This window comes from Chaetura pelagica, unplaced genomic scaffold (assembly GCF_000747805.2).
Source record: "Chaetura pelagica isolate M959 unplaced genomic scaffold, ChaPel_1.0 scaffold48, whole genome shotgun sequence".
In the NCBI taxonomy this organism is placed as follows: domain Eukaryota; kingdom Metazoa; phylum Chordata; class Aves; order Apodiformes; family Apodidae; genus Chaetura; species Chaetura pelagica.
The window spans coordinates 3,774,614-3,787,971 of record NW_009954241.1 but is presented as its reverse complement, the minus strand read 5'-3'; the positions used below and the strand labels follow the sequence as shown (position 1 = coordinate 3,787,971).

The window sequence follows — 13,358 nt, the reverse complement described above, 5'->3', positions numbered from 1 at the left end:
TGCTCTTGAAAAGAAAAATAGATTATGTTACATTTGTTTGTATGGGTTAACAACTCGCTTTTATTCATAGTGAATGTGTATTCTCTTTTCCTAAATGACTTTCAAGCAGCCTCAGTTTGAAGTTCCACATTTTGTAATTTCCATGGTTTTGAAAGTGTAAGAATTACTTTTGATTGCCTGTATATAGTCTAGAAAAAATATAACTGGCAGGCTTAAAAATTAACTCCTAGAAGGTGTATGGGATTAATAGCTTGCTTAAAAAACAAGACAAAACAAAACAACCCCCCTCCAAAAAAAAAAAAAAAAAGCTCAGAAACCAAATACTGCTAACACTGCTTGCTTGGCTGAGCAATTGGCACTAGATCAACTGGTTTTCCAGACTAGTAACAGCTACTGGGAGAAACAGGCAGAAATTCAGTTTGAAGACTCCGGTGTTGGCTCTGTGTTGACCTGTGCTTCACTTACATCATGTTAAAATCCCACAAGTGTCTTCAACAAAATAAAGTTCCAAATGGAAGATCTGGGATATTAGGTGATCTTGATGAGAGTACTCAGTCTTGAGTGGAATGGTGTTCTACAAGTTTTTGGCTCTGCCTAGTTCCAAACCATAAAATACACGTATTGCAATTTTACATCTGATTAGGAAACAAAGCAGTAAAAGTAGGTTCACTCCTAGGGTTCAAGTAGTGGTAATAAGTCTGGCAAGGCTGGATAAATAGGTGTGAGAATTACATTCCAAACCATAAATTCAAGAGTTCAGATCTGTTCTTTCAATTTTGGCCCTATTCTCATAAAAGGTAGCTCTGGTACTTTCAGCATTTAGAAATAATCCACCGATACATTAGCAGAAAGTAATCCCCAAAAGCTTTCCTCTGAAATGTATAGAAAATATTTTTTTCTGAATCTGCTTGGTGACTAAAACATGCTTCGTTTTTTTCTATGTTGGATTAATCGAATTTATGCAAATTGTTATATGGGCCAAATATTATTTATCTTGGTTCTAAAGTAGCTTGTTCTGATTTAATTGGAATCTTCCTTATTTCAGGTGAACTCAGCTAAAATAAACATAGTTGAAGGAGCAATTGGTGGTTCATAGGGCACAACTAGTGCAAAGGCTATCTCAAAACATTGTTTTAAATTAAATCACACTGACTTTACATTGATAATCTGCAACTTGCTTGAGGTAGAACAAATTACTGGAGAACGTGTTGTACCACCACAACTGTAGCTGTAGTCTAAAAGGTCAGTACAGAACAAGAATTCAGTAACAAAGGTAACACTTTGGACCCTGAGCAGCAGGATGTCTAGCAGAGCTTTCTGTAAGGGTATTAAAGTGTTTGGCTCTCTTCTTGTTTGCCAACCTTTTTACTGCCCTGTTGAAGGAGAAATGGGAGGACCTGTGGTTTACACTCAGTGTCAACAACAAGATAATTTCCCTAAGAGTAAGTACTGCTTTCTAGAGAGTTTTAATTACTCCAGAGGTCCTGTGGTTTTCATCTATCCCTGTAATTAGCCAGTCATCCCATGGGAAGGTATTTGCAGTTTAATCTGAATTAAAACCTAATCCAACTTCAGTAAAAACCCAAGGTGTTGAAGATTTGCTGAAATTCTCTCTCTGTCAGTGCCCATGTAGCTTGTTTAGGGGCTTGAGTATCTCCCCTCATGCAACTTACCTCTCATGCAGGAGCCATCTAACCTGGTTCAGAGCAGTCCTAGAAAATGAAGGGACAACAGAGGGAAAGGAGATGAGTTCAGCTCTCACCTTTGCTAAAAAGTGGCATGAATTTCCCTGCTTGCCTCTCTGAGCATGGGATCACGTCTTTAACCTGCCAAGCATACAGAGTCTGTAGACCAATGATATGGAAGGGATCTTGGCTGAAGTCTCACTGTATCCCTTAAGGATTACTGGCTGCATCTGAAAGTTTCTGCAGCCAGCATTTGGAATTCCTTAATTCACAGGTTGCATTCTAGGCACAGCATGATTATACTAAATCAGAATCATCAGAGGAAGAAATCTGTGGTGGTTTCTCTTTGAGGTGATTGTTAAGTGCTAGAAATTTGAATGCAGTGACACTTCTTGCCTGAAATGTAATGTTCTCTTCTCTATGGATATGTGGTTATATATTAAAGCCCTGTATTGGATGGCATGAATGTTAAATGTGCTTGTCTTCCCTGATCTGAACAGCTTTTACTGCCCCTGACTCTAACCTACTTAAACAGTGCCACGTAGCAAAGGGTGTTTTTAATAGAAAAGCCTCTGAGTTGTTGTTGGTAGTGCATATTTTTTCTTATCAATGTATGCATCCCTAGGCAATACAGCCAAGTGCCAAAACAATAGACTCTTCCTGTATTTTTATTTTCCTTCAAGCTGTAAGACCAACACTCCTTTTAAATCCCACTAAACGAACATTGTAAATGACACATCAGAGAGAAGCATGTGTTTTACCAGTCAGGCTTGAGAGTATTTGAAATCAGCCCTGAGTTTCAAGTGACAGGCAGCAGCAGCCAGGCTGGCAAAAGAGAGGGAGGGTAAGAGAGGAGTTGGACAGGCTGGAAGGATTACTGGGACTTGAGCAATCCACAGGGTAAGGGAATACAAAAATTATGTGACTCTATGTCCTGTGGTTCTTTTTTCTTATGAATAGCAATTTTTTTATTGCACTTTCAGCAATTGTGCTTTCAGAGCACAATTGTGTGGTTTGCTGTTACTTTGGTCATTGAAAGCAATGGACTATTACATCCAGCATTTCATGAACTGTTCCGTATTCAGTAAAGAGGCAGAAAATCCAACTACAGGTTCAGAATTAATGGTGAGACTTATAATTATTTAATTTTCTCTTCTGGATTTTCAGAGAAATTACTCCAGTTCAATCAAGAATGATTTCAGAATAAATGTGTTGGTGGAATTACTGTGGATAGACTAACTCCTGGACTGCCTGAGAAAAGTCGCTGCTTTAGTTTTCCTCCTTGAGACTTCTTTAAGACTTCACAACAAAGTGCTGTATATAGTCCAGAAAACTTAAGACCCAATCTAAAGACTCACTGTGTATCATTGTCTCTTTGAGTACAGAGCAGGGAAATAGCCTGCTAAGCTAATGTTTGTGTTAAGCACAACCAATTCTGAAGGCAAGGCATTCCGTGCATGAGAAAGTCAGCTTTCTTTCAACATAACTCTTTCAATAACTTGATGTTCATGTTTAAATCATCTTAGAATTAAGTGTTCAGTTGTTGAGGCCACAGTATAGGCTAGGGAGCATTTGTACAAAATATTTAAAGTTATTCTCTGGTTTCCCTGGATCCTGCTAATGTTTCAACATGGGTCAGACTCTTTTTTTGCTGAATTAAGGCAGGCTGAGGTTAGGAAAACCTAAAATTAGTGGGATTTAAACTCTAATTGCTAGACTAAAGCATTAGTTGTCTGGTGACTGATGCCTTAAGAGCTCTTTGTAAAGAAAATACTTTACAATCAGAGTAAACCAAGACAACACATTATCTGCTTTGGACAGACTGGGAATATTGGAATTTTTTTTTCAGTTACAAAGCTTCTGAAAATTTCCCCAAGCCTTTTAAAATTCTATTTAATACATATACAAAATGTACATATACTGGAGCTTGAGGAGCTGTCATGGATTTTGCAATGCCTTAAGGTAGGCAAGCAGATAACCTTTCAGAGAGATACTCACATTAGCAATGAAAACAAGCAGACATTGCAGTCACCAGCTACTGTCTCAAACCTGCCTTCATACACTGTTCAAACCAGCAAATTTTGTAACCAACATGATATTCAAAGGTCTGGAGCAGCAGAACTTCAGTACAGGCAGCTACTTTGACAGCTGCTACTGGGCTAAAGTTGGAGTTCTGAAAAGACCTGGAGTCTCAGTAAGACCTTTGCTACTAAATTACATGCCTTCCTTGTCTTTAGGTCACTTCTAAACATGGAGTGGTTAAAGCCCATAAATTACTTTCAGGTAAGCCTGCTCTGTGAAACTAAAAGCTTTCTTTAGGAGCATGTAGTAAGGTAGGGTATAGGTTTGCAGCTCATGGTCTTCTTCAAACTAGCTGTCAGTGCTCGAGGTACACATGATGTGATGGCTGAAAGCCTCAAGCTACTCTCAGTACAAAAAGCTTTTCGATGTACACATTTAGTGTAGACCAAGACTACTCTATATATTCAACTTCTTTCTTGACTAGATCTTTTCCAAAATGCCTTGTGCCCACTGAATTTTCTCAGTTTGGTAGCTAATGCTTATTTACTACCCCAAGGTTAAGCACAGTGAAGAAGTGGCCTAGAAATGCAGATATCCATCCATTCATCACAGTTTTTAGTGTGTGTTAACTCTTAAAGTGCTTGCTGGTGTATGTTGATGTATCCTCTGCAAAAGACAGAGTGGAGAAAGAGTTATTATTTCTTCTCCCTGAGAATACTAATAACATCATACCAAAGGCAAAAGTCATCTAACGATTCACCCTCACTCCAAAAGCATGCTACGCCATGTCAGCACATAAACAAAATAGATGTAATTGATAAAACTTCTGAAAAATAAGTATTCCAGACTTTTGGCTGCTGTATCACATTCTCAGCTCAGTTCCTGATCCAGAATCGTATCTAGCTACACACCACACTGACTTCCTGAAGCAGGCATTGGGCCCAGACCATGATCATGCATATCTTACTAAAACTTTGGAAGAAATCCACCAAGAAAGCTCAGATTTTACATTATCATAAAAGAAGAGGGTTTCTTTCCAAACCAAAAGGTTGAAAACTGGACAGGACGGAAGCAGTGTCTGAGAACTAGAAACAAAGAAAAAGAAAAGGGCAAAACGTCTTATCTTGAAGGCAGCTGCAAATGGATAAATATCGGAATAATATTCCTGATTCATGGGAGTAGATGATACTCCAGAATATTATATAATCCCAAATTATAAAAATCCCTTATCTCATTAGACAAGATTCAAAGTATAAAGAGTATAGACTGCAAATTATCAATTATAGGAGATCATATATTGTAGGACTTTAAAAAACTAGTCCTGTTTGGGAATGATTAGTTAGGAAGGGAATAAGCATAAACTATTCCATTCCTTAAGAGAATCATATCTAATTTTGGAGTTTTCCGATTACTTTCAGAAAGGTACCAAAACTCTTAAATGTACCAACATTATAAATTAAAATATCTTTAGAAACAGTAAAAAGAAACAAACATTTTATAATATATGAACGTAACTTTTTACTTTTGTCCTGTAGTGGTTTGGATCTTGCATTCAATTCCACAAATGACCTTTGCTGCAAAAAAGGGTGGGGTTTTTTTTCCCTATAATTAGAATTCAAATTGGGATATGGTTGACTGACACATGATGTGGTTAAATCTACAGACCCAGATTAAGGTTGAAGGCATTAGTAGGTGAGTGTAATAACTCTTCCATTTTAGTTGTTTTCCTAGATGATCCTGTTTTATCTGTCTAATGTAACCTGGTCATTGAAAGCTGTCTATATCTCTGTTCAGTTCCAATTCAAAATCACTGGCAATTACCAGGCAGACTTCCATATGTGTGCGACTGGACCTCACTTCTGGTTCTACTAGAGTAAAAACTGTTAGATTATACTACAGTGATGTTCATAAATTCCTAAGTTCCTAAAAAACATAGAGGTTTAAAAACTACCTCATGTACATTACAGAAAACAGTGCAATAGCTGTCTTTTGTACAGCTGACTTATTTATTTTTAAATCTGACTTCCTGACTCTAACTCCCTAGAAAAGCCTTTTGAGGCTCTTTGCATTACAAATGAAGGGCTACTTTGAGTGTAATCTCCCAGGGTCTTTTCAGAGAGGTCCTGGTGTCACTGAGTATGTACAGTTTATAGCACAAAGAAGAGCTTTAGCCAATGTAATAATACTTGTGTAGAATGATGAGTGCTGACCACACACAATTTCTGTTGACTTGATTTTGAGCTGTGTGTGCTCAGGATCTCTCGTGGATAAAAATCCGTTGTGCTACATGATGATGCAAAAACATGGTTCAGTCATTGGAAGAAGGCAAATCAACAATAGAGGCCTTAGTTTGCTGTATGTTGTCAATCAGGAAAGCAGTTTTTTGGCTTTTTTGTTTTAATTACTGTACTTATATTAGCATAAACCCTGACATAGAAAGAGATCTAATAACATAATGATGTTTAAAATGATCACAGTTTATGCACATTATACATAGGGATTAAAAACACACATATATTTACTTACGCACTGTCATATGTGACTGTGAATAACATGGGGAATCAGAACTACTCACCCTTGAAGAGAAAAAATAAAGCACTAAAAACTCAGTGAGGCCACTTTGTCATGGAAGCTTGAAAGCAGCCTGTTACCCAGCTCACAGCAGAAATTTTGGCTCTCAGCTACACTAGGACAGCCAGCCACTTCTGCAACCTGGTTGGGTTATGTGTGTGCAACAGGTCTCTGCAGCACATCCCTTGGCATCAAACTTTTAATTAACATAAGTTTCCAGATCATCCCATTTTACTTAAACACATTTTGTAACATCTTTGAGTAAAGTATCTTACTGAAACTTAATTTGATGGAAAGCAAAATTACCAAGTAGCAGGGCACCCTCCTGTTGACTCCTGCAGGTACAGTCAAGGACATGAAGCGTTTTCCTAGTCCCTCTTTGAAAAGATGCATTATTCTAAAAGATTCTTCCTTGCAATGATCTGCACAGTTTAGATGTAGATTCCCTAGTTTAGAGGAAAGGTCTTTTTCCTGCTATATCACTAATGCTACGTCTCTTTGCTAGCTAAGTGCATTGTGTATTAGAATGCCTATGAAGCCTGCAAAAAACCCAATATTTTGCCTTTGTTCACATTCATGGAAACCCTCAAAAGATTCTAGTTTCTTCATTAGATTACATCAGGTCGGGCTGAGTCTGTATCAGCATTTAAACTACTATAGCATCTGAACCATCTACAGGAGAATGTGTCTATGTTGACTCATTACAATTCTGAAAAAAATTGCCTCTGACCACTAACAAAAGGGGTAGTGTATCTTGAGAACTCTGTGTATGACAAACTGACACATACAATAAATATGAATGTTACGACAGTAACAGATTGAAACTATATAGTTCATTTAAACCTTTTTCCAACTTCAGCTTAGTCCCAGCTAAAGCACACAGGAAATAAACACATTGAGCTGTCTGGCACCAGGCAACTATCCAGGTCCTGTTCTGTCTAGCACTGGGTTAGGCTTATCCATCCAATCAACATTAGGAGGTTTATTTATGTGAGACAGATATATTAGTAATAAATGGATTTATTCAGTAGCTGGGTGGATTTATACATGTACAAAATCATTTCAGTTTATGGAGACTTAAAACTGAGTGACGCCACTACTTTTATGGGCTGTATCCCGAAGCCTGTAGGAAGTTCTATTCTCCACTTCACAAGAAAAAAAAACCCCAAACCCACACCACTAATTGAAATCAATGGGATGTTTGCTGGAGCAAAAACTGCAAAAGTCTAAGGAACTGGTGAAATGCAAGTGAACAAGCAGCTAGCTAAGTGGCAATTCAAAGGATTATGGTATATTTATGTACAATTTATGCAATATTCCATACTAAAAGTCTGTTTACTTTTTTACAGACCAAGAAAGATTGTAAGAGAGAAACAATTGATAGAATTCAAAAGGCAATCTCAATTTTCTTTATCACACCTATTTGTACTCTAGGCAGATTTTGTTCTAAGGCATTAATTTGACGTGCAAGGCAGGTCTCTGCTACCCTGAAATCTGTTCTCTCTGATAACTCCGTTGTTTTTTAGAAAACAAGAGAGAGTTCTCTTCTGCGCTCTGTTTTATCCATTTCAGTCAGACAGTGAGTGGTGCATTCTCACCTCATTTACAGTTTTTAATTCCAAATGGACATTGCTTTTGAAATGTCCCTTTTCTTCCCCCCTCCTCCTTATGCTGCCACTTGAAAGTTGAAATGTAGCAAGAATTTACTGTTAGGTGCCAGTTTTCTGAATTACAGGGTGACTGCTTTAGCTGATCCCAAAAAGCAAGTGTCTTTTTATACCGCATAAAAGCATGAAATGTTTACATATCAAAAGGCTATAGGCCAATTTCTGTCAAAATTATACATGAAGTTAAGCAGTACAAGCAATTTATTTAAACACTAGTCATTGTAGAAAAATTCAAAACCATATGCTCTTTTAGCAGTTTTTCACAAATGCCTTTGACCCATGACTTGGCAAGACATGCACGCTTCATAATTTACTCTAAATTTCAAATCCCCTTGACATTTAAATAAAAGATCTTCATTAATAAAGTTTATATACTGACTTTCCTAATCAGTTCAAGATAAGTTTATTCTGTGAACAAATTACAGTAATTTCGCATTGTATTAACTTTTGGGGTTGTGTGTTTTGGTGTTGGTTTTTGTTTTTTGTGAAGTAATGATGCAACCCATTTGAAACAAACGTGGGGAACGCCGAAGGGTGATGGCATCTGTACGTGAGAGATGTGCTGAGAAACGTCGTTTCTGAGAGGGCTTCACCAAGAACTTTGCTTCATCCCGGCTTTAACCCATAGAGCGGTGAAAGAGCCGCAGCCTGCGGATCGAGCCGCCTGAAGCCAACCCGGGCCGGGGGTGAAACCCTAGGGATGTGTCCACCGGGAGGCCCCACCGGCGGGACCCCCGAGCCCCGCTGCAGCCCCCGGGGAGCCCCCGCCGGGCAGAGCCAGCGCCGGGGGGCGGCGCGTTGTGCGTCCCCGGAATTATTCCTTAATACTTTACAATAAAAAAACCGGACGATTTCTCAACAAGCGCATTTTCAAAGACTTGTATTTGGTGATTGCTTTGTATGAAATCGTGTTTGGGTAATAATACTGAAAATCAGTGCAGTGTTTGCTTTATTTCATACCTAACAGCTGCTTCTGCCCGATGCTATACTCGTCTTTAGATCTCTCTTTCAACCCATGCTGTGATTTCCCTCCAGTAACAAACAATTGCTTAGCAACACTATGCAGCACAATTTGCTTGCGTTTCATTTGTTATTACAATTTCATCCCGCCATTGTGTAACAGCTGATTGTTTGCTTAACGCAATTTTACCTTCGCAAAGTTAGCGAAGGGCGGATGTGAAATGAGAAACTCCGAGAGCAGGTTTCGCCAAGCGGGAATAAAAAATTGGGAGCTCAAGGCAAGACTTCGAAGATTAAAAACAAAGCAAAAGAGAACTTCCCCGAGGGGGTGATAAATTATTTGAAAAAAAAAAAAATAAAACAATCTAAATTAAGAATAAAGGTACGCCTTGCAGCGTGGTGGATCATCCATCCCTCAGCAGAGCCTTTCCGATCGAAAATCCCACTGGTAAGAGGAGCATGTGCCCTGTCGGCTGCCCCCGGGGTGCCTGAGCCCCCGGTGCCCAGTCTTTGCACGCCGTGCTGCTTTCACCTGCGAGAAGCCGGACAGGCATAGAGATGAAATTCTGCTGCAACTGATGCCAAGCACCCAAGAAATCTGCCCCGGCCGCGGGTATCCCCACCTCGGGCCTCTGCAAGAGCGGGGCTTCTGCGGGGTTACTCGTTTCCCAGGGGAAATGCGGGGGCAGAGCGGTATCCCCGCCGCCCGCCTCCCTCCCGCGGGAGCGCCCAGGACCGAGCCCTGCGCGGAGCCACGGCCGGGCAGGCGGACGGGTCTCCCTGGAGACCTTCCAGGGCACCCTCGGGGGCTCCCGGCCCGGCTGGCTCCGAGCCCCGCGCACCGCCGGCAGCTTCGGAGGCCACCGCAGAGATGCTCCCAACCTTGGAACGGGGCCACTGAGGACGTGAGCGAGCATCATGATAGCGGAATTAAGCAGCGGGCTGCTCGACATGCAGCGTGGCCGAGCTGCACCCAGGTCAATACTTACCACACAAAAAAAATTAAAAATAAAAATCTATTAAACCAGTCCTAAACTCTCCCCCAAAATCTGACCTTACACAAACAAGTGATCAAATAAAAAGTACAATCGCCAAAGCAACATCAACAAGGAAATCCTAGATCTAACACAAAAAAATCAAGCCCTCTGTCAAATAGTTTCACTTTTCATCAAATTCGCAAAATTTGCGCGAAGCTCAGGTCTAAGTGCCGAAGGTGGAAAGAAACTGGCGGGCAAATAAATTGAAGTAAAGGAAACAAAAGTAGTAATTCGTTACATCACGGTATATAAATAAAGTGAGATTTAAGTCCTGGCGTTCTTTTCTTCAACGTTCACAAGAGTATTTTGCTAGAAATAAGGTTTTGTTTAGATCATTCTGAGATGTGGTTTTAAATCCTGGAATATCGAGGAAAGGAAGGATAAAGACAAAGTGAGAGTAAGCGCTAACGAGGATATTCTTTGTTGAGGAAAAATAATGTGCTCCTCGTAAACGGACCCTAATGGCTTGTTTTCATTTCATGCGTACAATTTCCTACCTGCTTTGATGGAGGGCTGATGGGGTAAATAGTCTAATCTTATTCAGTTCACCTCCTGTGGATTCCCAGTGACAGTCGTGACAGACGAAGTATTCTGCAAATCACAAGAGCTACCGAGACCGCCAAACCTCTTAAGAAGAAGAGTTTTAAGGACTTAAAACTGCTCCATTTTAAATTCATGGAACATGCAAAATATAAAGTTCCCCGTATCATTGCAACTCTATAGGCTTTATTTTCTAAGTTAGAAAATGGAAGATTCTTCCTTAAAAAGAAAAGAAAAAGCCACCAGGATGGATCAAAAGCAAGTCGGAACACCTACTAGACCCGGGGATTAGAAATCGTACTGGTCTTTAACATGTCCACCTCCTGGCTTGTTTAAAAATTCTAATAATTAAAAAGAAAAAAAAAAATAAGAAGAAAAAAAAAGTGATGCCTGGCTGAATCGGAATCTGTTAACAAAAAAGAAAGTTTACAATATTTACGCGTCTTAGTTCTGCCGGGTGAAGTAGGAAGAAAAAAACAACAAAACACCAACAAAACAAACAAAACAAAAAAGTTAATTTACTCTGTGAAGACATTGCTGTTTCGCTGCATAAAGCTTAAAGCAGAGGAACGCGTCCTGCTCAGTGCCCCTTCAGTTCTCCGAGCCGGGGGACGCGAGATTCAAACCCTGCAACAGAAACATTTAGAGGGAGGGAGCTGCACGGTTGTACCGCAGTTTATTTTCTTAAAAAGCGTTTCTTAACCAACTCGAAGCATAAATAGCGAATCTGAGTTTCAGACAGAGGAAATCGCACCCGCCGGCAGCGTCGGAGGCCACCGCAGAGATGCTCCCAACCTTGGAACGGGGCCACTGAGGACGTGAGCGAGCATCATGATAGCGGAATTAAGCAGCGGGCTGCTCGACATGCAGCGTGGCCGAGCTGCACCCAGGTCAATACTTACCACACAAAAAAAATTAAAAATAAAAATCTATTAAACCAGTCCTAAACTCTCCCCCAAAATCTGACCTTACACAAACAAGTGATCAAATAAAAAGTACAATCGCCAAAGCAACATCAACAAGGAAATCCTAGATCTAACACAAAAAAATCAAGCCCTCTGTCAAATAGTTTCACTTTTCATCAAATTCGCAAAATTTGCGCGAAGCTCAGGTCTAAGTGCCGAAGGTGGAAAGAAACTGGCGGGCAAATAAATTGAAGTAAAGGAAACAAAAGTAGTAATTCGTTACATCACGGTATATAAATAAAGTGAGATTTAAGTCCTGGCGTTCTTTTCTTCAACGTTCACAAGAGTATTTTGCTAGAAATAAGGTTTTGTTTAGATCATTCTGAGATGTGGTTTTAAATCCTGGAATATCGAGGAAAGGAAGGATAAAGACAAAGTGAGAGTAAGCGCTAACGAGGATATTCTTTGTTGAGGAAAAATAATGTGCTCCTCGTAAACGGACCCTAATGGCTTGTTTTCATTTCATGCGTACAATTTCCTACCTGCTTTGATGGAGGGCTGATGGGGTAAATAGTCTAATCTTATTCAGTTCACCTCCTGTGGATTCCCAGTGACAGTCGTGACAGACGAAGTATTCTGCAAATCACAAGAGCTACCGAGACCGCCAAACCTCTTAAGAAGAAGAGTTTTAAGGACTTAAAACTGCTCCATTTTAAATTCATGGAACATGCAAAATATAAAGTTCCCCGTATCATTGCAACTCTATAGGCTTTATTTTCTAAGTTAGAAAATGGAAGATTCTTCCTTAAAAAGAAAAGAAAAAGCCACCAGGATGGATCAAAAGCAAGTCGGAACACCTACTAGACCCGGGGATTAGAAATCGTACTGGTCTTTAACATGTCCACCTCCTGGCTTGTTTAAAAATTCTAATAATTAAAAAGAAAAAAAAAAATAAGAAGAAAAAAAAAGTGATGCCTGGCTGAATCGGAATCTGTTAACAAAAAAAAAAGTTTACAATATTTACGCGTCTTAGTTCTGCCGGGTGAAGTAGGAAGAAAAAAACAACAAAACACCAACAAAACAAACAAAACAAAAAAGTTAATTTACTCTGTGAAGACATTGCTGTTTCGCTGCATAAAGCTTAAAGCAGAGGAACGCGTCCTGCTCAGTGCCCCTTCAGTTCTCCGAGCCGGGGGACGCGAGATTCAAACCCTGCAACAGAAACATTTAGAGGGAGGGAGCTGCACGGTTGTACCGCAGTTTATTTTCTTAAAAAGCGTTTCTTAACCAACTCGAAGCATAAATAGCGAATCTGAGTTTCAGACAGAGGAAATCGCACCCACTAATGTGAACTAACACGAGCAAAGTAGGTGCATAATAGACAAGGCGAGGAGCTGCTAACCACTTCAGCACAATGGCATTAATAAGATTAACCTGGGCAATTAGTCGGTGCAGCAGAGATCAAGCCTAAATCTGGGGCCTTTCAAAAAAGACCACTAATGGAAAGGATTACGTTAATTTCATTAATTCTCAATACACAAACCCAGGCTCCTTTCACTCTTTTGTGTAACCCCCACCTCTTCCCCACCGAAAAGGGGGAGAAAAAAAAAAAATCAATCTGGTTTTGTTTGTCATCTGCATATTACCAGGAACTAAATCCAGGATGACGTCGCCTGGGTATAAAAAAGGGAAGAGCTTCAGATGGATTATACTCCGAGCAGCGCTCTGGGTTGAGATCAGTAAACAGGCGAGAGTTGAGGGGGGAAAGTTCCAGGGGTGGATCCTGCGCGCTTACACACACACACGGACACGCACCCGGACACGCACATGCACACGCACACACGCGCGCACAGACACACACGCAAATCCCGCCCGCAAGCTGCCCTCGGAAAAAGCTTTGCTCTTTTCTCTCCGAGCCTTTTTTAAAATTTCTCCGAAAAGTTTCGATTTCGTGTTTCTCCAGCCTTTCCC

General features: G+C 40.2%; 1 protein-coding gene across 1 annotated transcript in view; it reads left to right on the top strand.

Annotated features, from left to right (window-relative positions):
- The first annotated feature begins 13,050 nt into the window (after window positions 1–13,050).
- The window catches only part of GSC (goosecoid homeobox), a 1,847-nt gene continuing 1,539 nt past the window's right edge, over window positions 13,051–13,358 (top strand). The window contains exon 1 of the mRNA XM_010003765.1: window positions 13,051–13,126. Coding sequence (XP_010002067.1) covers window positions 13,051–13,126 — 76 coding nt within the window. The remainder of the gene's footprint in view (window positions 13,127–13,358) is intronic.